The sequence below is a fragment of the Girardinichthys multiradiatus genome, chromosome 20 (assembly GCF_021462225.1).
Source record: "Girardinichthys multiradiatus isolate DD_20200921_A chromosome 20, DD_fGirMul_XY1, whole genome shotgun sequence".
NCBI lineage: Eukaryota > Metazoa > Chordata > Actinopteri > Cyprinodontiformes > Goodeidae > Girardinichthys > Girardinichthys multiradiatus.
The window spans coordinates 11987876-12015098 of record NC_061812.1 but is presented as its reverse complement, the minus strand read 5'-3'; the positions used below and the strand labels follow the sequence as shown (position 1 = coordinate 12015098).

The following is a 27223-nucleotide window of genomic DNA, read 5'->3' as shown; positions in this document are numbered from 1 at the left end:
GAAGACCGGAGACGCAGCCCCGCTGACAAATTCTGCATTATAAAGAGGATAAACCTGTGTGCCCTGAGAAGAGCTGCAACTCAAAATTGAGAATCTGTTGCATTTTTACCAAGACAACTGAAGTGAACTTGGTCAGTCAACAACTGATTGTTCTAAGTTTCAAGCTACTGGAAGTCCTGAACCAACCTCAATTACACCTCAACGTTTTCCTTCAACTATTCAGCCTCTGGAAGCTCCCGACTTTTGAAACATATGCCAACAAAGTTTCTGTTTTTTTTTTGTTTTTTTAATAAACAAAAAATATATAATTTTTTCCGACTTGACCATCAAAACCTTGAGCATCAGCGCCTGTTCACTTAGAGGAAGAAAACTGAAGATTGGCCTTTCAGCCAAGTAGAAAATCACTAGTTGCCTACTAAAGAAATCATTCCATTCAGATCCATGGTGAGCCTCCGTCTCCAAAGCCTCTTCAGCCTTACCAGTTTCAGCATTAGGGAAATATAGGTTAAGTTGATTGATTTATTTCTATTATTCAAATTATTAAGTTGTTTAAGCTGTTACTGACCCCTGCAAAAGCATTACTAATTAAAGAAAGCATATAAAATTCTAGATTTATTGTGGACAGTCAATTATTTGAGTCACCTTATTTTTGGGTTTTTCGTTGGTGGTAAAAAGTCTTGTTGCCTGGTTCCAAATGATTTTAGGAGGTTTTTATAGGTTGCCTTAAGCCAAACTTGTTAAAACAATGCATTTGGGGCTCGTGCCGAGCCACTAAAATCAACCTAACCCATATACAGGTCCTTCTCAAAGTATTAGCATATTGTTATAAAGTTCATTATTTTCCATAATGTCATGATAAAAATTCAACATTCATATATTTTAGATTTATTGCACACTAACTGAAATATTTCAGGTCTTTTATTGTCTTAATACGGATGATTTTGGCATACAGCTCATGAAAATCCAAAATTCCTATCTCACAAAATTAGCATATCGTTAAAAGGGTCTCTAAACGAGCTATGAACCTAATCATCTGAATCAACGAGTTAACTCTAAACACCTGCAAAAGATTCCTGAGGCCTTTAAAACTCCCAGCCTGGTTCATCACTCAAAATCCCAATCATGGGTAAGACTGCCAACCTGACTGCTGTCCAGAAGGCCACTATTGACACCCTCAAGCAAGAGGGTAAGACACAGAAAGACATTTCTGAACAAATAGGCTGTTCCCAGAGTGCTGTATCAAGGCACCTCAGTGGGAAGTCTGTGGGAAGGAAAAAGTGTGGCAGAAAACGCTGCACAACGAGAAGAGGTGACCGGACCCTGAGGAAGATTGTGGAGAAGGGCCGATTCCAGACCTTGGGTGACCTGCGGAAGCAGTGGACTGAGTCTGGAGTAGAAACATCCAGAGCCACCGTGCACAGGCGTGTGCAGGAAATGGGCTACAGGTGCCGCATTCCCCAGGTCAAGCCACTTTTGAACCAGAAACAGCGGCAGAAGCGCCTGACCTGGGCTACAGAGAAGCAGCACTGGACTGTTGCTCAGTGGTCCAAAGTACTTTTTTCGGATGAAAGCAAATTCTGCATGTCATTCGGAAATCAAGGTGCCAGAGTCTGGAGGAAGACTGGGGAGAAAGAAATGCCAAAATGCCAGAAGTCCAGTGTCAAGTACCCACAGTCAGTGATGGTCTGGGGTGCCGTGTCAGCTGCTGGTGTTGGTCCACTATGTTTTATCAAGGGCAGGGTCAATGCAGCTAGCTATCAGGAGATTTTGGAGCACTTCATGCTTCCATCTGGTGAAAATCTTTATGGAGATGAAGATTTCATTTTTCAGCACAACCTGGCACCTGCTCACAGTGCCAAAACCACTGGTAAATGGTTTACTGACCATGGTATCACTGTGCTCAATTGGCCTGCCAACTCTCCTGACCTGAACCCCATAGAGAACCTGTGGGATATTGTGAAGAGAACGTTGAGAGACTCAAGACCCAACACTCTGGATGAGCTAAAGGCCGCTATCGTAGCATCCTGGGCCTCCATAAGACCTCAGCAGTGCCACAGGCTGATTGCCTCCATTGAAGCAGTCATTTCTGCAAAAGGATTCCCGACCAAGTATTGAGTGCATAACTGTACATGATTATTTGAAGGTTGACGTTTTCTTTTATTGGTCGTATGAAATATGCTAATTTTGTGAGATAGGAATTTTGGGTTTTCATGAGCTGTATGCCACAATCATCCGTATTAAGACAATAAAAGACCTGAAATATTTCAGTTAGTGTGCAATGAATCTAAAATATATGAATGTTAAATTTTCATCATGACATTATGGAAAATAATGAACTTTATCACAATATGCTAATATTTTGAGAAGGACCTGTACCAAATGGAAGTTGTAAAATAGGAAATGAGCAGCCGTTAACAGAAGTGACTGTCGAGGAGTGGATGACTGCTGTGGGCTACTCGGTCGTCCAGACCACCAGTTGAAGAAGGGCAAGACTTTTGGATGCAGGCTGTTAGAGATTAGGTGTGTCATTTCCCAACACCAGCTTAAACAGATTTTCCAGTAAACCTGCTTAGTAAGACCTTCCAGGTTTAGGGAAGTCCGGACCCGTTGGATGGAGGGCTGGATTGAGCAATCCCCTTAGAAATAGGGAAGTAGGAGGGAGGGGTTAGCTCAACGGACAACGAAAATTGTTCGGAGAATATCCCTCCTTTCTCTCCGCCATCTTCTCTGCTTAAGACACTCTTTGGCTCACTAAAAGTCCTCCTCACTAGTCTTAACATTTCCTCACGTTAGGAGCTCTCTTAAGGCCTACAATGCTTTGCGAATAACTTTTATCTTACCGAGAGAAAATTCTAAGAATAAATCTTAGAATTCAAGAAATTCTATGGTTATTCTCAGAGTGACATCACTAGGAACTACTTTTAGTGTAAGAATACTTTGTGAATACGGGCCCTGGTCTTAGACATAGGTCTTATGAACAGTTTTTATTTCATGTAATGAAGAGTAAAAAGAAGCTGGTATGTGAACTACAGACTGCAGCTCTGATAGGTGATGCGCTGCTGCACATGTTTGAAAGGAAGCGCTTGATAATTACCCGGTGACGTTGGTGAATGATGGGTTGCTAATGACTCATTACAATCTCTTCATGTTAGCTGTAGCTTCACAATAATGACCACAAGAATCTATCTCCAATAACCGCTGTATTAAATGACTTTGGATGACTTCAGAACAAAATAAACTTAACTTAGCTCCGAAATTCTCTTTCTGCTAAGCTAATTGTGTCATAACAAGGATTTTTCTGGTTGTGAATATCAGATTAAAAGCCCTTCCGGTTTTGTTCATTCAGAAGTTAAACATTCTTTCAATAAATTACTTTACTTTCACTCGTTCATTATGTTGTAATTTAGACCTTACATTTGAACATCTTTATTTAAAGTGAACAAAGGTTTAAATGTGGATTTAGAAAATGGTTTGCCAATATCGTACTCGTACTCGTCGTCTTCCGCTTATCCGGGACCGGGTCGCGGGGGCAGCAGACTCAGCAGAGACGCCCAGACGTCCCTCTCTCCAGACACCTCCTCCAGTTCCTCCAGGGGGAGCCCAAGGCGTTCCCAGGCCAGCCGAGAGACATAGTCCCTCCAGCGTGTCCTGGGCCGTCCCCTGGGCCTCCTCCTGGTGGGACGTGCCTGGAATACTTCCCGAGGAAGGCGTCCAGGAGGCATCCGGTATAGATGCCCGAGCCACCTCAACTGGCTCCTCTCAATGTGGAGGAGCAGTGAATCTACTCCGAGCCCCTCCCGGATGGCCGAACTCCTCACCCTATCTCTAAGGGAGTCCCCGGCCACCCTACGGAGGAAACTCATTTCAGCCGCTTGTATCCGGGATCTCGTTCTTTCGGTCATGACCCAAAGTTCATGGCCATAGGTGAGGGTAGGAACGTAGACCGACCGGTAAATTGAGAGCTTTGCTTTTCGGCTCAGCTCTCTCTTCACCACAACGGACCGGCACAGCGCCATTTGCCAATATCACTGAAAGGTTTTCCAGCGTATTAACTTGTCGCTGCTGCACCTCTTGTAAAGCTTAGAGCTACAAGTTCAAAATTGTTTTAGTCTTATAACTCAAATCTACCAAACAAAGGCTTTTAGTTCTGATAATGTGCAGGTTTAGAAATCCTACAACAAGGAGTATGCTGTTATGTGATCATTTTTATATACTAACAACATAAATGTCATGTATCTTAGAACGTTTGGCTATTGATTTGGATTTCACATAGATAACAAACGTTTACAACTTATTAGGATGTGATCCATGCTAACAATAGGCAATACAATTAGGTCAAACGCCTAGTCAGTTTGATGAGTGGAAGAAACTGAACTATATTTATTTGTTTGTTTCAGGAGAGGAGAATTCACAAGGCTGGTTATACGGAGAAGATGAGGGGAAGACAATAGTACCATTTTCATGTCCACTGCTTGCCTGTCACATGCCTGTTTTTGCTACAAAGTCAGCAGAGAGAAAGGTAAATCTGCTTTCACTCACTCACTGCTAGATTCACTCACTCACTCAGATGATAACAGAAATGTACCATTTTCTGCATATTTCTATATGCAATGGAACTGTGATAGCCAGGAATCAAATGCAGATCAACTGCTTGAAAGGCAGCTATGCTCACTATTTTACCACTATTGTACCGTGAGCTTTTTTAAAAATGTGACCACATTTTTACAATGTGCCTAATGGAATGCCCAGATTTTGAAATGATGCATGTTTGCACCATTTCTTTAATCAAGACAAAGGCAATTTTTTGTCTTAATTATTACTTTTAAAATATTTCAGTCTTCTATTACCATGTTCAACAGAGCAGCTGTATAGCAAGTAAAATGACACACAACACCCACAAAAGTCAATTTTGGTACATTCATGAAATATTTGCCAAGAATATTTTACGTTCACCTTTTACCGGCTTTGCAAAAACCTGATTTTCCTTTTTTTTTGTGGCTTTCTTATAATGTTTTTTTGTATTTTCTTGGCTTTTGTCCGTGTAGCCATGCTGAGCTTGCTGATCATTGTAAGGTACAGAAAGAAACCACCACCCACTGGAAGACTGAAGTTCTTTAGATCTCTGGTGGTGTTTTTTTTTTACTTCACTCCAGGCTCTGTAGATTTAAGCCAAGTTTCTTAAATCATCACATGCTGAGAGCCTGCTAACAGGAATCTTGTAATTGTGAGAATGCAAATTTAGATTTAATTAGGTTCAGGTCAACGCCTAAAATTAAGACATGTTGAGTGTTATTTGTTTTGGTAAATTTAGTTTGAGGACTTTTTATTTTAATTCTGCAACTTGCTACTTGTGGGTTCAGTTCAGAACTGCCTTAATTCTTTATGGCATAGATTCAACAAGGTGTCTTACAAATTCCTAAGATATTTCAGTTAATATTTTAATGGAAGCAGCATACATTTCAATTTAGTTCAAAAATACTTCAATAAATTAATCAATTATCACATTTGCTGCAGATTTGTCAACTGCACACCCGTTACGACATTTTTTCATTCCACCACACCCAAAAGCTCTAATGGCTGAGATGTGGTAACTGTTGAGGCTATTTGAATACATGCAAGGAAGCAGGAAGCATCCATTAGTGTAAACACTGACGAGGCAGAAAGGATACATGTTTATTTGTATTTTTCCTGCTAATTAGATCCTACTATTCAAAGGTTGCAACTTAAATCAAGAATCATAAGACCAGTCAATGTTTTCCAATCTATTACTGTCCAAACTTTGGTGGGCATGTGTGAATTGTAGTCTCTGTTTCATGTTGTCTCATAACAGGCGTGACTGCTCAGGTGGTATTTTGCTGTGTAGCCCATCTACTTCAAGGTTTGATGCATAGCATGTTTAGAGGTTGTATTTTGCATACCTTGGTTAAAACAAGTCTAATTTGAGCTGCCGTTGCCTTTTAATTATCTTGAACCAGTCTGCTCATTCTCTTTTGACCTATGACATTGACCATGTATTTTTCCACACATGTGTTATTTTCTAGAGCTTTTTTTCTTTTTTGAACCATTCTCTGGAAACAATGAGAGTTGGATGTGTGTGAAAAGTCCCATAAATCAACAGTTTCTGAACTACTTAAACCTGGCTGTCCAATGCCAACAACCATGCCAAGTTAAAAGTCAATGTTCTTCCATGTTTGAATGCTCTTTTTAATTCCTGCGATTGTCTGATTCATTGTTTGTGTTAGCAAGGAATTTTACGAGTGTATCTTATAAAGTCGCTTGTGAGTGTATTTTTTTTTTGTTAACACATATTGTTATTGTGTTTGTGTTATTATTTTCATAATAATCCCATTAGCGTTCAGGGGGCTCACGGTGGCACAGTTGGTAGCACTATTGCCTTGCAGCAAGAAGGAGGGGTCTTTCTGCATGGAGTTTGCATGTTCTCCCTTTGCATGCGTAGGTTCTCACCGGGTACTCCGGCTTCCTCCCACAGTGCAAAAAAACATGACCGTTAGGTTAATTGGACTCTCTACATAGCCCTTAGGTGTGAATGAGTGTGTGCATGGTCGGTTGTCCTGTATGTCTCTGTGTTGCCCTGCAATGGATTGGCGACCTGTCCAGGGTGTACCCTGCCTCTCGGAGATGGGCACCAGCTCCCCCGTGACCCACTATGGAAAAAGCGCTATAGAAGATGAATGAATGCTGTCAGCATACACACACAGGCAACATATTTATATTACCCTAACTAATGTATGATGTATTTATGAAGTAAAACCACTTTCTATATTCTGGATGAGTAAGAGATAAGTAGACTCCTACTTAATTATCTAACTGGAAGAGCAGCAGTGATAGTAATACTGTAACAAATGATAAACCAAATTATGTTCTAACCTGGATTATTTTGTTGGTTTTATGAAGTAAAATAATAATTTAAAATCGCCACTTGTATCTAAGCAATCTAAATGTGTTTTAGCCATGCATATTTTGATTCCCGACAGTTTCTAAACTGACAGTGTTTATGAGGCAAAGAACTTCAAATTGGATTACAGTGATAAATCTGTCAATGCAATTTGACTTTCACTGACATGAACTCCTCCTCTGAGCAAGCCATTAGTCCACAGTTATGACAGATTTTTTTCTTATAGTGAAAGATTGCATCAAAAGAGATTATAGAGTGCTATTTTACACACTCACTTCCTATTGAATGCAATCAAAGCCCAGTAAAAATGCGCCATCTCACTGATGATCTCACTCAAAAATGCATAGACTATTGGAATTACAAGGTGACACAAAAACATTTCTTCAAGTTGCTACGTGAAGAATTTCGATCAATGCGAGCTTTTAAGACCTAAAAGCTTTGGATGAATTAAATGGTCAGAGCAAGAAAGGTATATATAGTTAAAGGGTTTTGGGACTAAGTAGAACTGGTTTTAAACATGTTTTTAAAGCTAAAAGTGAAGGTTTTGAAACATCTTTTGTGGTTATGGACCTGAACATGTTGGGTCGTGAAGGGGAAGTCACATTTAGCATGTCTACTGGGGAGGATGTTACAAAGTGATAATGCAATTATCTTAATGGCAGCTGAACCCCCATGTGTTAATCTATGTTCCAGCTCGTGATTAAGACCGATGCATTAACCTGTACTCTGCTAGCCATATGGAGGACTGGGAAAGTCAGGTGAAACAACAGCTGGAAGCCCAAAAGTCAAGTTTTGACATGGTAGAGAGGGTTTTTCCCTAAAGATGTTGATGGCATCCAGAAAGGTTCTGCCAAAAGGCTGTTACATGTGACTGGATGCTGAGCCAAATCAATTAATATCTTTCGAGTCAGAGGGACCCTGCAGTCTCTGAGGATATTCTCAAATTCCCCACTTCACGCATAAATAATTTAAACACCTGAACATACTACTCGAGAGCTCAGCAAATGTGATTCATCATATGTCTGTTTTTCTTGTATATTTTTCTAAGATTAAAAAAGTATAAATATTTTAACGCATTTTGGTACTTTTATGTTGCTCATTTCTTTCTTCTATGGTGTGCAATACAAACATTTGGCCATATTTAAATGAGTACTTTCTGCAACTTTGCTATTTCATATATAAACAGAATGGATATGTAGAAGGAATAAAGTCTAGGTATCAGAAAGCTGAAGAGGTAGGCACTTTTTCTTTCCCCTTTTCTGACTAAAGAGAAGGTAGAATTAGATGGAGTGACTTTAAGTCCTTCATGCAGAGCAGAGTGTGATTAGGGGCTTAACTCAGCAGCAGTCCCCCTCTCCCTCTCTGTGTCTCCATCTTTGCCTTAGCCATTGCCTCTGAGACACACACATGCCTCTCTGTGCCAAAGCTCTTTCTCCAGCTCTTGCAGCTTCTCTTGGCAGTCTGAATTACAGTTAGAAGAAAGAATGAAGAAAAGAAATCCCAGATTAAAAGAGATGTGGCTGAAGGGGCCAATGCCATTTCCTGCAAAAATTTTGTTCTGAAACAGCTAAGTATGAACAACACACACAGGTCACCTAAGGGAGCTCAGTCCACGGCCAGCTCCATGCAGTTCTGTACATCGAGGTCCGCACGGTGGGAGCTTGAGAGGGCTACAGGGCGAACTCGTTAGGCTCCGGAGATAAACCTTATCACAAGTCTGCGAAGTGAGAACAGCGGGGGAGGACTGACTCCTCTCAATTTATCACTTTCATTCTCTTCCTCTCGTCCCCTTTTCTCTTGCCCACAACACACACACACACACACAAAAGCATGCAGAAAATCAAACTATGTCTTAGTTAATAGACAAACCACATTATGATGTTTAAGGAGTCGTGGCACGCTCTGTTTCAGTGGCCTTTCTGCCATTTTGAAAGATGAAACAGCAGGTTTGGCAGTTTGCCCATCGGGAGCTGTGAGGTGGTTTTGTTAAGGGATTAAAATGAAATACTTAAGCCAAAAAGGCAACAGATTTTTACACAGTAGAAACGAATGTTAAATGGAACAATTAATGCCAGATTCTGCAGCAGATCATTCTACCAAGACTGACACTTAAGGTTGATATAAACAGAGCAAATATCGATGAAGAATCAGATGACACTTTTCACCAAAATATTCTACAAGAGCGTCATCAGTTTTGCTCTGGTTTGCTTGAGATGCTAAAATACTTTAACAAAAGTGAAGTTATTTTTTAGTTCGAAGTCTACACACCAATAAAGGGGGTATTTATGAAAGCCAGTAATCTGACAGCACAGCAAGCTGTTTACCAACTGGCATCACAAAGTATGTTGGGAACTAAGGGGCTTAAATTACATACCTGTTTTTATCTAGGACACACAAATTTTCTTGTGCGCAGTATGCCTGTTAAACAGCTTATTTAGCAAAGCTCTGAAAAAGATCAGTGCCTTTTTACTGTCCTGTTTCAAGCATGCTCGTAGAGTAACATGCACCCTTTATATTTACAGTATTTTATGTCAAGGGGATGGGAATCTCTTGGCCACATGATTCCCAACAGACAGTAAAGCCTTTTTGCAGCCTTAAAAAACGTTATAATATATCCAAAAGAAAGACTTCAGGACCGGATGCATGTTTCTTGTTTGTTTATAAGGTATTAGGTGAGGATGGAGTTGGGGGTGGCTGATAGGCCAGAGTGCATGCATAACTTGGAGAATTTCTTCACTTTAAAATACAGATTGAGACTCTGAGGGATTATGTGCTGCATCCATTTTATTTCGTTTTTTTGTTTTTTTCTGAAAGGATCGCGTCTGTGTCTTGAGTATCACACTCCATACTCCTAACTCTGATGCACTTCACTAGTCTAGATAGATTGCACAGATTATTGTGATTCTTAATTAATGCTGACCTCTTGTTCTTCCTTAAAACAAAAATGTGCAATTAAACGTGGAAATCCATTAATCCTGTTACAGGTTGTAAGTTTCCTCGGTATCTTTTGGAATTGCTTTCTGCGAGGTCACTGGGGTCTGCACTTGTTTACTTGTCTAGCTGGTACTTTAGGAGAATGTTGGCTATGCTCCTCTTACACGCTGTCATCCATCTTCCCCGTTGATAGAGTGATAAGCGAGAGGCACTGAGCACTCGGCTACCACATAAAAGTGGCTGCATTCACACAAAATGAGCTTGTTGAGTGGCATCTTTTTCCACTAGGAAACACATTTTGTTCTCATGCCTACATTTATAGCATTGTCTAGGGAATTACTAATTTACGCACATAATGTCTCAGAGCTCTTACAGCCAAAATGAATGAAAGTGCTATGTGTGAAGGCTATGTGAATCGTATCACAGATGAGACGGTGTCATAAAATATGGATTAAAAAGGAAACGGGCAATGTGAAAAGGTGGCCTTTGCCTAAGGCAACATCTTTCTGAAGATTTATTTCCTCTTCCCCAAGACTGTTTTTTTATTCTAATTATTTAAGCCACAGGCATCAGGTTGATACCTTATGCAATGTTGCTTGCTTTTTTCTTCCTGAAGGTTGTTTGCTACCTTTCAGAGCAGCAGATATCAACCACTTTGTGCATTTGTTCAGAATAGATGCCACAGCATGGACTAAAAGCTCATTCATTCCACACATCCACCCAGGCATAGCAGTCCTCTGTCTCTCTCCACAGTAATATCCTGTGTTCTGTAAAATAGTGGAATTTAGGATATTTACGTAGCACTGCTGGTCAGTAATATTGGCTCCATTTTGCTCTGTTCAGCTTTTTTAATTTATTTTGTGCCATATACCACTGGTGTGGACATGTTGGTTCCTCAATTGCATTGTTTAGGTTCAGAGGCAGTTAAGAACTTACCTGCAGTAGATAACTCTCTTGGTCTCATTTTGTATAAATATAGAATAGTTGGACCCCAAAACTGAAGCTAGGGCTAGTCCGAGAGAGAGCTCAAAATCAGGCTTCTGAAACAACTCAAATCTGCAAAACAAAACGGTTTATGTAAAAGCCATATTATTACATTCAGACCATCGTCATGTTTGCATTGAGTGATCATTTGTAGCCACTGACTTTTTATGTTTTTTAACACAGAAAATCGAGGTCATTCCATCACAAAAGACTTTAATGTGTGGAATGCATGTTTAGAACGGGACATGTTCTTTCAGAAAGATTAGTGGTGCCACACCACCTCTTAGCTGAATTTCCTGTCTTAATGTACACCTGATTCTGCCATCCTGTGCAAACATAATGACAATTTAAAGACTCACAAAAAAGCATTTACATGAAGCACTGTAACATTTTTGATATTGAGTTTTGAAATTGTGATTTATTTTTTTCCTATGCATTTTACTACTGACTTGGAGATTATTTGTTTAGCTGTGTTTCTTTTCTAGATGAAGCCACTGAGCTAGCTACCTTTACCATTAACTCTTTACCTTTTCTTTAGAAAGTAGTCTTGGACCAGTGTGTGGGTTTTTTATGTATCTCAAGGTGGCAACAGGCGGCCTTTCACACTGAAACAGTTTTTTTGAGGGATCACTGCAAAGTTAATGACTTAATGCAAGCAGTTATCCACTCCAGCCACATGCTCGTTCTGAAGGAGGAATTGCTGCAAAGTCGTTGTGTGGATCCAATCACCTGGGTTTCCTTATTTTTTTTACCAGTTGGCTTCATAAACGATAGTTGAGTGCATTGTTTTATAACTAGGATAAAATCGGAAGAAAAGTAATTGACTTTGATTCTGTGTGAATGACTGGATTAAATTGACCATATATCTTTCTATATCAGTTGGATCTGTTTGTTTTGTAAAGCGGCTTGACCCAACATTTTTTGCAAAGCCACAATATACTAGTATCCACACTATAAATTAAACTGAATTCAATTAAGTCAAGTGCATACGAAGATGATGCTAAAGTTTTATTTATTTAAATTCGCACATCTTCCTAAACTATTGAAATGCAAGGGAAATAAATAGGTTTGATAGCAGTATAAATGAGGGCAATATTTATGTAGATATAAAATATAAATTACTTATAACCTTGTAACAGAATCTCATGTCAAAGATTCTGAATTATATCTTGATAATGGGACACTTAATAAAGTTAGTTTACTACATGACCTTTTATTTTGTGGGAACATTAATTATTGTTGTGATGTAGATACACATTTCTGATTTAAAGGTTTGCATTAGATGCCAAGTACACCTTAGGTGCAAGGATACTTTTTTTTTTTTTACACAAAATATGTACAGCTGATCTATTGTCAACTGAAGAATCAACTGTGCGATTTGAATGCAAATACACGAAATCTAACGTTCTGTCAATCTACTGCAGTTTTTCCAGGTCTTCATTTGCCGATACATATTTACCATGGATCTCGCTGTAACATCTTGTTTATATCTGACTAAAGAAAAACAGTTAACCCCTATATTTTTTCAAAATTTTTATGGAGGCTCTTGAACTATTGAAACATAAGTATCACTATTCTCCCTCCACAATAACATAGCACTGCTGCTCATCCACAAAAGAGTTCAAAGGAGGCAGATGAGCTCTTGGCATGCAGAATATAAGAAAAGTAGAAGGAAGTGTCAGTCATATTTTTCCATGTGAAGCTGGATCAGAGCGGACCTGTCTTTGTGGCTGGTCTGACTGGGCTCTTTTGGTCATGGTGACTCTGCTCAGCAAAACCTAACTCCTGGCACACCAAACTTGTCACTGTCAGAGTTACAGGGGCCGGTGACGGCACACAACCTTCAACTGCTTAAGATTCCCAATCAAAGAGGACCTTTTGCTGAGGTTAGGGTACAAGTCAAACTTTGTTATTTGACAAGAAAAACTGAGGCAGTTGTGACAGTTTCAAAAATCTCTGCTAATGTGCTAGGAGTGTACAGAGCTCAATACTTTTGTTTTGTGCTTTGCCAGTGCTAAGCGGAATTTGTGGCCACGTTTAATTGAACTCAAATGATATTCAGTGGGTACATTGATGAATGAAGCAGCACACTGCTGGCTGTGCACCTCCCATTGTGAAGAAGTAAAGTCTTATGTCAGCAACAAAAAAGGTGCAAAAAACAGAAGAACAAAGGAAATTTGAATGAACACTGCTACATGTAGTGACATGTGCAAAGTTTCTAACAGAGGGTTGCCATGGAAGCATTTTAAGTTTGATTGCTTTGATTGCTTCTTTGAAAAAAAGAAGAATAGAACTATGCAGAACAAAAATTGTCATTTATATTTATATTCTTTCTCTTTTTTTAAGTGTACATTCAGCCAACATCATGACATAGAAGCATCATAAGTTAATGCCCACCTCTCCCCCAAACTTGCATATATTGGCATAATTAAAAAAACTAAGGGTGCAGAAATAAGTAGTGCAAATGCCTAAAATGATGCTATAGCACAAATGTACATATAATATACAATTTCATTATTACATCAAGCAAACAAGCTATTTATATAATACTTTAAAGAACTTAATGAAAGACAAATATTTTGTTTTTAGTTTCTGTTGTGGGTACTGTTGGGAATATAGAACAAATGTCTTAATTGGTTGTCCAGTTTCACTGTCATAATTTACACAGTAAATATGTGTTGGTCATAGCCTTTGTTTTGTTACTTCTGTAGGTCGAAAGTGCATGTCCTTGCTTTGATAATGTGTTTTTTTTTTCTGTCCTTGCCAATAGAGGGCAGTCTATTTCCTTATTTTTATTTCAAAATGATAGCCACACCCACTGCCTAACAGTAAGGTCATTTGCAAAGGCCCCAGTCTGTTGCTGTGACAGTTAACATACTAATTATGAGGAATCATAGACACTGAAACCATGCCTCAGAGTGGAGTTCTGTATCTCTTGCCAAGGGTTTCTGTTCGTTCTGTACTTGTCAAGATAGCATGCAGGAACAAATTAACTACCCAAAAGGGAAATGCAGCAGATCTGCTAAATGTGCTAATTTGGTCACATTCTTTCTCTGTGATTATGCATCCATGTGGAGAAGATAGGCAAAAACTACTTAAGTTCAGAAAAAATGGGAAGAAACCCCCGTAATCTTTTTGATTTCTAATTGTGCCACATCGGAGAGTGTGTTGCCATTATCTCTCTTTAGTCTTTGCTTTGGTAATTGGCTTTCCCTTTCAAATCTGCTTAAGCATCGTGCAACCACAAACATAGATGGTGCTTACTTTCTTTGTTGTAGGTCAAAGTCAGAGGGTTTAAAGAATAAATCTGTCTTTTTTAAGACACAAACACATCCTTGACTTACTAGGATGAAGCATGGGAGAAAGAAGTTTTGCCAAAACGAAGACAGCTGTCTTAGACACAAGAGTCTTAGAATGAACAATGTCATTTCCTTGACTTCTGCAAATTGAGTATTATGTTTTTGAGCATACATTCTGCAATACAAACATTAGTTCTGTCACCTCATCTGTTCTGGGAAAAGTATATAGCATACCTTAGTAGCAGTGCAAAATGTGCCTTACATACAAACTTGATGAGTTTGTTAACTTGCAACTTTTTTTGGTGGTTGGTTTCATTTCACATGTACTAGTAAGAGGTTTTAGTTTGCTTGAAGACAACTTCAAGCAAATTAAATCTGTTACTACAAATCACGTTAGAACACTCCGGTTTATTGGTCGGATGTGTGTGGGGCGGGAGAATTAAATAGAAATACAGGAATCAGTTGCTGTGTTATGAGCTGGTCGAAAACATGTAGAATTTGTTTATGTCGTTGTGTTTCTGAGTACTATTTCTGGTAAAATTATCTCAGAAGGTATACCGAATGGATTTTGAAAAGATGTATTGAAAGTTGCATAAAGCTTTATGAAAAGATGTGTCGACTTTTGGATTAGTTTGTTTACTCTACAGCAACCCACAATGCAATCCATACCTGGCTACTGGAAGGTGTTAAGCTCTAGCTTGCAGCGTGAACCTTGTAGCTGTGTCGGATCAAGGTAGGATCACATTCACACCACAAATGAACCAACCTCGAGTTTGTTTGGAACCGTACTTACACCACCACCTCCAAACGGTCTCAATATGTTTGTTTTGGTCCGCACCCTAGTGTGATTGCTATGTTCACATCTACACAATGAACTGCACAAAGTTTGTTTTAAATTCTTCAGGTGTGAAAACCCTCTAAAGTGCATTTTATGATGTTTAATTGAAAAAAAACAATAATAAAATGTGAGAGATTGTGCAGTGTTGTTGAAACAACGCCCAATCATGTTGCACTGTACAATTATGGGGATTGCAGTGACAGTAAATTGTTTTCCATTTTTAAGTGCTTCACCAAAAGACTTTCATATAGTGCAGAACAAATTATAGTGTAAGGATAATTTAAGTTAAAGGTGTTTTTGTAATGGTAATCTTTTACAAAGTAACAAGAACACTTTCTTAGAAATTTGTACACATCAGTGCCACACCAGTTGTTTCTATTACTGAATCATGCTAAGAAGACAGCAAGAAAAAGAACAATAGAATAGCCCAAATAACCTATAAACTCATGCATTATCTCTGTTGTAGTTCATCTGTGGTAAGTTGAAATTGATTCCACCTTTTAGTTGTCACTTTTTCTTTAATAGGCCAAATTGGAAAACTTTTTTTTTTTTTTTTACACCACATCATTTTATTTGTATTTGTCTTTTAAAATAAGTCTGAAATAAAAAGTCAAACCACTGAGTTCTAATATTGTCTATAAGTCAATATTGGGTTGAATGCAAAATCAGTGCAGCCAATAACAAAGCTTTTCTTTGCAAAGCTTAAGTTATAATTCCTTCACAATGATTGGAACAAAAAATGCGGAAGCACCTCCACACATCAAAGATAAGAGATGAGTAGAGATAAAGATGGATTGGTTCGATAACCTGACTTTGACCTTGAAAATTGGTGTATATTTTACTGCAGATCAAATGTCTGTCTTGATGAATATTTGTTTGAATCTTGACATTGGAAAGGTCCATTAGGGCTATAATTTTGGTTTATTATATCTTATATATATATATATATATATATATATATAATAAATAGACAAAAACCTTGTTACTGGTGCAAGTGGGGGTGTAATGGCTGCAGCTGCAGTCAATTAAAAATAGCCCAAAAAAAAAGTGTTTTTTTTATTATTTGCTTGGGCGCTAAAAGCTTTAGCAGTGTCATTATTATACAGTAGGCCAGAGCCAATGATTCAGATCATGTAGAAGTTAGTGTTAGTATAGCATCACAGGTAGCATGACAGAAAGTTAGAAAAGGAGGCATTGACAACTCCCATTACCATTGCTTCCAAAGCAGGGCACATGCCATAGCTACAAAGCCTAATGGCATTTGCTAATAGTTCATTTGTTACTCTTGGCCTTTTGGCAGCTATATATGCAAATGATTATTAGAGTGAGTGTGGTGCATAGTTTTCTTCACTAATGTTGCAGGGCATTGCTTTAGTACTGGCAATGCATAGCACCCATGATATGTTTACAACTTATATGTTTTAAGATGTAAATAACTAATATGATGCCAGTGTTCCAAGGACATGAAAGCCAGTGAAAAGCTAATATAACAACAAAACTGTATTAATCTGATATTATTTCCTCTTTTTTGAACGTTGTGTTGATGGCTTGTGGAATCTATTAAAAAGCTGGTGAATTTTTTTGTTTGGCATTGTATTTTTATGTTATTCAGAGTGGGTGCTCAATCAAACATAATGACTCTGTAAGTATTATGATTATTGATATATGAATATTTCTCAAAAATTATAATTAAAAAGCATAATTCAGAAAAAAAAATGCCTTAACCAAAAATCATTACTTACAAATAGAAATCAGAGATATCCTTTGGTGTTGTGATTATGGGCTCAAAGCTCTTACTAATTACAAATAGTTTTAGTAATTGATAATTATTAACCAAAACCACGCTAAATATCACTGTTTAATCAGCTGCTTCACCGATCGGTTGGGGAACTTTGACCTTATTTTGACAGATAAATCACTCTTGCACAAAATAAGCACAAATGCTTCTCTTTATATACGTGAATATTTATTGAAACCATATAGCAATACAATTACTATTCTGGTCCAAAAATCTAAATCTAATAATTAAAATTAAAGAAAATATATGCGCATTGAGTGTCTATGAGGATCAAACTAGGAGTTTTATGGACAAAATGTGCAGTTTGTGTTAACTTGGAAAGTGGAGCACAACCACTGTACAGGGAAGCCTTCTTGGTGCGCTGATGCGTCCCGATGGCGGCTATCAGCTGGTAGAACGGTGAGCTGTGTCCTTAGCCACTAACAACTGATTGCCTCAAATCTCGGACAAAGGGTCATAAAACTCTGAGGCGGGAACTCAGTGGAAAAACTCCAGTAATAAAACTGGGATAAAGGAGTGGTCAGGCCATGAGGCCCAGACCGCAGCTGCTTTGAATGAAAATCTTTTAAAAGTCCAACTTCTAACTCCTGGCTGATTTGGGATCAGCTGGATAAAAACATGAGCATGCACCTTGCTGATTGCATCCGCACTCCGCGATTCAGCAACATAGCAAATCAAAACAGCTCAGCATAAAACACTTCAATCAGTATTGCATGCAACAAGTTAATACCTTGAAATAACTACGGGTGATTATAAATCAACTTAACTATGCCTCACAATGCCCAGACCTCTAAATACATTTATCCGATTTAATACAAAAAGAACTAAATTACTTTGACGTTGACTTCTTCTCTTCATCGGTTTGAGGATGGGTCGTAGGTCTGAAGAAAAAACAAGTGGGGACTGGAGCGTCACGCATCCGTGATCACTCAAAACGGTCAGATTCTCCTCCGTCCAGAATATGGAAAAAATGAGAAACCGTTGTAGTCGACTGAACAACACAAGGAGGAAAACGCGTCTCCTTGGAAACACCTCTGTGGGTTTTTCACCTGCACCGGAGTGTTAAGAATCTTCTGACCTTCTTGTATCAGACAGAATTCCAGCTTTCAAGCTCTTCCAGGAATGGCCGTGTGGAGGAAAAGTTAAACTCGCCTGCGAGTTTATGTTGCTCCAGATATGCGCCTCCGTTGCATCGTCCCTTGAGACATGCTGGAAATGGCAACAAAAAGTTTGGTCTCCAAAAGACGCTATACTTTAATTGTTATATAAGGAGCTTCTCATCAGAATACAGTTTTACTTGTATTTTGGAATTTTTTTGCACAAATGTAATTTCTTTATTTTTTATAGATCCCCCTCCACCCCCTCTGGCTTCAATGACAGCACAGCAGAATATGATTTGTTTTTTACTTTTGCACTGACATGGTGACTCTTGCAAATCTTTTCAACCCTAAAACTGAGCCATTAATGTATTTTGTTCATATGGAAATTAAGCATAACAGTCACAGCAAAGTCTGATCATCTAGGGAGTAGATCTAAAAATCCACAGAACTCATACTGTTTTTTTAGCAATGCATTGGGAAAAGAAACTTACTTCCTAATGTTTTGGATGTAGTATAGCTCTTTATTTATTTTTGTTTTATTTAATGTTTGTCTTAATCTGTGGCAAAACAAACTAGTCATATCCAAATATAGAATCTGGCATTTGTTCAAGCATCCTGTGATGTGAACAAGTGTAGTAGCATTTTCGAAACATTTGTGGTTTGGGACATCTAATCTGTTGCCAAATTAAAAGCCATACAATTAGTTTTCAAGGAGAGACAGAGTCAAATTCACGAAGTGATCCTTGATCTGCACAGCTTCTTTGGCAAAAGCAGGTGCAGCACCACATGGTTAGGACAGAGCTAGCACCAGAGCCCTGTTATTAGGGATTACAGACAATTGGGTGCCCAATCTTATGCCTAGGGTTTTATTGTATGGGGGCATGTTGACAAACCATTGTGTCAGTTTCTATCTTTGAGGATGATGAAAATCTCTGGTCCACTGCTTGTCATTGCTTGATGCAGATGCCTCTGGGAAAATAGAAGTGAAGATGTTGGAAATGATAGAATACACTGAGAAGGTATGGCCTGTAGCCATGTGTCCTACCCCATTAATGCAGGGGTAGGACACTTCTTTCATCCAAACTGCCACGGTCACAGGAGTCAGTGGGGGTTTCATGTGTGTGTAAGGATGTGGGTGTGTGAAGATGGGGCATAGCAACAGAGTAAATTTGCATCACATTTGTTGGCGGTCTTGGAGCCTGGAAGGACATTTGGAAGAATCTCAGTCGAGTCATAAATATGAGTTTATCATGTCCTACCAATGTCAGGCTGTGGCTTTGAGCAGTGATATGCAAAACCTCTCTCCAACATCATTCCACTTATTGCTGATTTAATCTGTGGCATAGCTAGGGGAGACAGAGAATCGTTACTGTACAGACGGTGCCTATTAAATTGTAGGAGATGTCTTGAGTGAGTTTCAGTAATAAGCTGATAGTCATATGGTTTTGCTTGGGGTCCTCACCACCTCTAAAGGACCTTAGCCAAAGCTGTGAAAAGTTAAAAATCAACACATCTATTCTACTTCCCAATGCAGATAGTTTAATCTTATTGTCTTCAAATGACTTTGAATACTGTGTGTATAATAAAGGCCTGCAAGCGCAGCAGGTGGTTGGCCCTTTGATCTCGGCCTGTGGATGCTGGGGGAATTTAAATCAACGGGTATCATCTAGCACATGGAATTATAACATGAACTGCAAGTTTTAGCTTTGATCCTGTTGTCTTTTTAAATTAGGTTAATTGGAGAGTCTGATTTATTGGAAAATAGATAATGAGCAAACAATGTTTTGGTGTCACCATATGGCTGTGTCAAGATTGTGTACCTCTGTGCATAATGTTAGTGGGCAAGTGTGTTTTGTGTGTGAAATGTAAAATCTTGCTCAGTTTACTAATTTGAAAATTAGAATACTTTGAATGTGCCTTGTTGCTCTTTTTCTCAGTGATGTTGCGTTTGAATATGAACAGAAGTTTTCTTTTTTCTTTTGCATTATTGCATAAGAAAATGCTTTACCTTAAAACTATAAACTGGTCAATTGATTGTTATACAATATTATGACATATTAGTTTACGTGTCTTAGTCCTATCCAGGTATTATCATGGAAGGTGCTGATGTCTTTTGGGTGTGTATACAGTCAACAAACAGCTTCACCTATGTGCTTATATGGTCAACTATCTCAGAGGCAACACTTTTCCTTCACAGACATATATTTGGAACACATCTAAACATCTTGACCTCCAGATGCAGTTATCCGTAGTTATTTTTTAAGATTTTTTGCTGGTGTGGATACTTTAAGGGATTAAATATCCTGGTAATTAATCATTTAAAAGCTGATTGCAGTTTCAGTCAGTCAGTTTTCTACCGCTTCTTCCATAGTGGGCGAGTTGGTGCCTATCTCCAGCAATGTATGTGCGGGAGGCGGGGTACACCCTGGATAGGTCGCCAAGCCATTGCAGGGAAACACAGAGGCATACAGGAGAAACAACCATGCTCACACTCATTCACACTTAAGGGCAATTTAGAGAGATCAATTGACCTAACAGTCATGTTTTTGGACTGTGGGAGAAAGCCGGAGTACTCGAGAGAACCCACGCATGCACGGGGAGAACATGCAAACTCCAGCAGAAAGACCCCCAACCGGGGGTCGAACCCAGGACCTTCTTGCTGCAAGGAAACAGTGCTACCAACTCCACCACCGTACAGACCTATGATTGCTATTTCATATTTTATCAATTTCCTTAACTTTGGGTTGGTTAAACAGTAAATTGGGTGAATTAACAACCATAGCCATTTTTCAAGACACGGAAAACCCAAGAATCTAAGAGCAAATTGTTAAACCACACAAATAGGGAAGTCAACACTGCATTATATTTTGCTGACAGCTAATACCAGAGACTATTGCCTCTGTTTAGTGATGGTATCTTCAGTTTAACCAGCTGGCTCCCTTGTCTCTTGAATCTGTCTTCTCTGGACAAATAGGGGTGGGTGAGTCAACTTTGTACCAGCTATTAATGACCTTAATAGTGCATCTGAGCTCACAAGAAATTAAATACTTAAAATACCTCTTTTTACCCATTTAGAGTGAAAGTTAAATGACAGTAAGAACCAAAAAAAATGACTTACCTTTTATTCTTTGGATCTTCCTCTGCATATTTAAATGACTGAGTAAAATCCTCAAATTGAAATGAAATGATCAATTAATTATTATTTGAAATGATATTTTAACATTCCTGCACAGGAGATGCTTAATTACTTTTAACAGTAATACACAGAATGTGTACTTAAAATAAAACACATTTAAACCATGCTGTCCTACCTATTTACATGGTAACTTCAGACAAAAATCAGAAAAATAATTATATTATTTTGACATAGTTAATTTATTTTATTTTTATTTATTTATTATAACTGTCATGAAAGGATAACAGTCAGTTTGCTCCTTCACCATTCGACACTTTTGCAATATGGTCTTTTTTGTTACTTTTATAGGGAAGTTTTTCATCAGTAGTGCAACAATTCATACCCATCGTTGGGACCTTTCAGAATCAGAATCAGAATCAGCTTTATTGCCAAGTTCGTACATACAAACAAGGAATTTGCCTCCGGTACACTTTGCTCTTTTGTTCTGTTTTTGCATTACAGAATATACAAATTTACAATGTACAATATACACATATCTAATACAAAAGGTGCATTTGCAACATCTGTATGCTGTTGTTCTGTACTCTATTGAATGTTCATCAGAGAAACAGCCTTGGGGAAGAAACTGTCTCTGTGGCGGCTGGTTTTAGTGAACACTGCTCTGTAGCGGCGGCCTGAAGGTAAAACTCTAAACAGTTTATGTGCAGGGTGTGTGGGGTCGGCAGAGATTTTGGCAGTTCTTTTCTTGACCCTAGACCTGTATAAGTCCTGGATGGAGGGAAGGTCATCTCTGATTATTCTCTCTGCAGTCCTGATTATTCGTTGCAGTCTGTATTCATTTCGACAACTGTTGATTAAAACAATAAGCCATAATCTACATGTACTCTGGAATTAAATGTGATCATGTGCTCAGTTAATAACGCCGACGACGGCAGCCTCGGAGCTTCACTCTCTCTTTGTTTTTGTATTTTGTGTGTTTTTATGTTTTTCGAGCCACAGTTCTGTGGTCTCATTCAGTAGAGAGGAACTTCTCAACATCAGAGAGTCCTCTCTTGGTTTTTTTTCACCATCTTTCATTGATCCGAGGTTCACTGAGCTCCTGGCAAGCGGAGCTGCGGCTCTATATGGGATTCTGCGCCGAAAACGGCGCAGAATCCCATATAGAGGACTTTGCGCACCACTGCCTTCAATCCACCTGGCAAATGTCCGCTCTCTCAACAACAAGATGGACGAGCTGCTTCTTCTCACCGGTAAAAACACGGACTTCCGCGGATCAGCGGTTCTCTGCTTCACTGAGACATGGCTGAGTGAAAACATCCCGGACCGCACACTGCTGTTGCCGGACTTCCAGCTGCTCAGAGCGGATCGCAGCGCGGAGTTATCGGGGAAGAAGCGAGGAGGCGGAATTTGCTTTTATATAAATGAAAGTTGGTGCAGAGACGTAAAAGGGCTGGGAAAAACATGTAGCCTGGATCTGGAGTCATTTTCCATAATCTGTAAACCGTTTTATTCACCGAGAGAGTTTTCCTCGTTTATAATAATCGGCTCATATTTTCCACCGCATGGCTGCACTTCTGGCGCGGAAAAACATCTTGTTGAGCTGATTACAGACCTGGAGAAAAAATACACTGACTCTTTCATCATAATACTGGGAGATTTTAACAGAGCAAACCTCTCAAATGAACTCCCCAAATACAGACAGCATATTAAGTGTCCCACCAGAGACAAAAACACACTGGACCATTGTTACAAAGCGTTAAAGGACTCATATTATGCTGTTACCAGGGCTGCTCTGGGTTTTTCGGATCATTATCTAATCCACCTCATCCCAACCTACAGACAGAGACTAAGAGCTTCCAAACCCACGGTTCACACTGTTAAGAAGTGGACTGAGGAATCAAAGCAGATGCTACAGGCCTGCTTTGAATGCACAGACTGGACTGTTTTTGAAACCTCAGCCACTGACTTAAACCAACTAACTGATGTGGTGACATCATACATCAGTTTCTGTGAGGACATGTGTGTGCAGACTAAAACCTTCTGCACATTTGGGAACAACAAGCCATGGCTTACTCCACACCTCAGGAATCTGCGCTGGGAAAAGGAAGAAGCTCACAGCAGTGGAGATTGGGCGCGGTACAGGCAGGCCAGGAACAAACTAACAAAAGAGATCAAAGCAGCTAAGAGAAGCTATAGTGAGAAGCTTAAGAACAGCCTTTCTACTGGTGACACTTCAGCTGTATGGACCGGTCTGAGAAACCCGACTGCCTACAAGAGCCCCTCCACCCATCCTGAACAAAGTCGTCTCCTGGCCAACCGTCTGAATGGCTTCTACTGCAGACATGACAAGAAGCCATTCACACCTCAAATCATCCCCTCTACATCCCATTCAGGAACAAATTCCTCCCATAAAGCAACCAACCCCCCACCATCAGATCCTCTGCCTGCACTAAAGATCTCCGAGGAAGATGTAAATAGGCTCTTTCAGCGCATGAAAACAAAGAAAGCTGGAGGACCAGATAACGTCTCCCCATCATGTCTGAAAGCCTGCGCACATCAACTTGCTCCGATCTTCACAAGGATCTTCTACAAGTCACTGGAGAAATGTGAGGTCCCCTCCTGCCTCAAACGATCCACCATCATCCCGGTTCCCAAGAAACCCACCATCCTAGGATTAAATGACTACAGGCCTGTAGCCCTGACATCTGTGATCATGAAATCCTTTGAGCGGCTGGTGCTGAAGCACCTGAAAGACATCACAGACCCCCTGATGGACCCCCTGAAGTTTGCTTACCGAGCAAACAGGTCGGCAGATGATGCTGTTAACTTAGGTCTACACTTCATCCTGCAACACCTCGACCACCCAGCGACGTACGCCAGGATCCTGTTTGTAGACTTCAGCTCGGCCTTCAACACTATCATACCAGACATCCTCCACCAGAAGCTCACACAGCTCAACGTCCCAGCCTCCACCTGTCAGTGGATCAACAGCTTCCTGACAGACCGACAGCAGCAGGTGAGACTGGGGAGCATCTTCTCCCAAACCAGATCAATAAGTACTGGTGCCCCCCAGGGGTGTGTTCTATCCCCTCTCCTCTTCTCTCTGTACACAAATGACTGCACCTCATCGGACTCGTCCGTGAAACTCCTTAAGTTTGCAGACGACACCACTGTCATTGGACTGGTCCAGGACGGTGATGAGTCTGCATACAGACAGCAGGTGGTTCGACTGGTACACTGGTGCGGTCAGAACTACCTTGAACTGAACCCACTCAAGACTGTGGAAATGGTGGTGGACTTTCGGAGAACACCATCCCCATACACCCCCCTCACCATCCTCAACAACACTGTATCGGCCATGGACCACTTCAGGTTCTTGGGAACCACCATCTCTGAGGGCCTGAGATGGTCTTCGCACATAGACACTGTTCGAAAGAAGGCCCAGCAGAGACTGTACTTCCTGAGGCAACTTAAGAAGTTCAACCTTCCACAGGAGCTGTTGGTCATCTTCTACACTGCCATCATTCAGTCTGTCCTGTCTTCATCCATCTCAGTGTGGTTTGGCTCATCCACAAAACAGGACAGGTCCAGACTGCAACGAATAATCAGGACTGCAGAGAGAATAATCAGAGCTGACCTTCCCTCCATCCAGGACTTATACAGGTCTAAGGTCAAGAAAAGAGCTGCCAAAATCTCTGCAGACCCCACACAACCTGCACATAAACTGTTTAGACTTTTACCTTCAGGCCGCCGCTACAGAGCACTGTTTACTAAAACCAGCCGCCACAAAGACAGTTTCTTCCCCCAGGCTGTTTCTCTGATGAACATTCAATAGAGTACAGAACAACAGCATACAGATGTTGCAAATGCACCTTTTCTATTAGATATGTGTATATTGTACATTGTAAATTGTAAATTTGTATATTCTGTAATGCAAAAACAGAACAAAAGAGCAAAGTGTACCGGAGTCAAATTCCTTGTTTGTATGCACAAACTTGGCAAAAAGCTGATTCTGATTCTGATTCTGATCTGGGCCCAGCTGCCCAGAGTTATTTGGATTTGATCAGAAATGTAATCTCTTAGGATCTATTATAACAGTCAGTCAGTCATTTTCTACCGCTTATTCCATAGTGGGTCGCGGGGGAGCTGGTGCCTATCTCCAGCAGTCTATGGGCGAGAGGCGGGGTACACCCTGGACAGGTCGCCAGTCCATCGCAGGGCAACCTCTATTATAACACTTTCAGGAAATAATATGTCATCAAAGTATATGGTTATGCACATGGGTTCAAACCTAATTGTTTATAGGTTCAAAATAAGAATTGCGATACATGGCCTCGGACTTGGAGGAGCTGATCCTCATCCCAGCTGCTTCACACTTGTCAGCGAACCGCCCCAGTGCATGCTGTACATCATTGGGGTTTTGGTAGGCATCAAACAAAGAAAACATTTAAGAGGATAGGTGTTGGTGCTTATCTCCAATCATTGGACGAGAGGTGGGGTACACTTTAAATAGGTCTCCCCTGTCCATCACAGGGCAAACCAGTAAAAACAGCCAACAAAGCACTCATACCTAAGTGCAACTGAGAGAGATTGGGAGGAAACTATAATACCCGGAGAAAACCCACACATGCAATGGGGACATGGAAACTATGAAGAAAGACCCTATGTCGGGATTTGAACCTAGGAAATTCTTGTTGCAAAGTAACAGTGCTATCAACTGCACCACTATGCAGCCTAAAGCATACACCACAGAACTTCTTACCTGATGGCATGGGCATATTTCTAGATGACCATGCGTTGCAATCCTAGAATAGCTGCCTGATTTGGAATCTTTGTGGTGTGCTGGAGAGGCAACGGCCCAACTCCCCCATCATCTCTTCTAGATCTTGGTGAAAATTAAATATTGTGACATTGCAGAAGTTATTAAAAATATACCACATTGAGTGAGTGCCATAATCAAAGCATAAGTCAGTTGTATGAAATATTAGAGTGGGAAAAATTTATTTGGATGGACAGTCTATTGAAAGATCCGCAGTGATTACGTGCAGTCGTTAGCTGGCAGTTATTCAGTATTACTGTGTTTTTGACTGCAGTAGCACCTTAAAGAACAAAACAAAACAACCCATCTGCAGTTATAAGAGGGTGGTAATAAGAAGGTGGAAAGTGACCACAAAGGCAAATGTAATTTGGACTGCTTTTCAGCAAAGTTTTCAGACTTGTTTTGTTTTCTGACAGTGACAGCATTAAAATTTGTAAATGAGATGAGCTGCTTTTGAAATTCAGCCAATATAATATACAGTTTTTTGCCAAACACAACAGAAGAGAATAAAACTGATAGTAGACAGGCATAATTGCTATGCTAATTTGTGAATGACAGCATGACATATATTTATATTTTTTTATCTTTAGACGAAATATGATAAATGGGTGAGAGCTAGTTGATGTTGGAGCTATTAACTTATCTTAAACTGTTTAGATGGTGTCCTATGAGCATGTATTTATTCTTTTTAACCAGGCTGGAGTACATTTAGAGCTAGTTCCTGTTGAGGATGAACTGGTAAACCTTGAGAAGGTCATTCCATAAGCAACACAATCTTCAAAGGTGCATTTGTTTCCTTATTGTTGGCTCCATTCATTGGCAGTCCGCTTCTTACCTATCAACTAACAAACTCTAAAAGTCCTATTTGTGGTAACTTTCCAAACTAAGCAGCTCTAACATTCCTCTATTTGGTAAAATTTCAGGTTGGTCAGGAAAGTTTCCACATCCACAGGACCCACACGCTATCTGGCACTAGCAATTGTTAACTATGATAAAATAAAAGTAACAAATATATAAAAAACTTACAACATGAGGTATGTTTGTTTCTATTCCATGTTGTCCACGGATCCATTACAAATTCCAGTGTATATATGTATGTATATGGACATTTTTTCTTGGTTAGGCCAAAGACATCAAGATGAAATACTTTTGCATATCAGCTGCCTAGAGCAAAGATTGGTGCACCCCAAAAATAGAAAGAACAGCTGTCTGGAACTCTGCCACTTCTGACAAATCACTCGATCAGTCAGACCAGAAAAGGTCAGGGAGAGGGAAAACTTAAGGAGAAAATTGTTATTTCAAGCAGAGGGTGACAAGCTGTGCTGTGACAATATAATAAAATGAAACAAAATGAATACACCAACAGATATTTCTTGATATTTTTTCCTTGCTGATCATA

General features: G+C 39.7%; 1 protein-coding gene across 8 annotated transcripts in view; it reads left to right on the top strand.

Moving 5' to 3' along the window:
• arhgef10la (Rho guanine nucleotide exchange factor (GEF) 10-like a) overlaps positions 1 to 27223 on the top strand; it is a 170397-nt gene that overhangs the window by 103978 nt on the left and 39196 nt on the right. For all 8 annotated transcript variants that reach the window (XM_047347199.1, XM_047347197.1, XM_047347193.1 and 5 more), the window contains one exon: positions 4398 to 4519. In XM_047347199.1, the coding sequence (XP_047203155.1) occupies positions 4398 to 4519 (122 nt within the window). The remainder of the gene's footprint in view (positions 1 to 4397; positions 4520 to 27223) is intronic.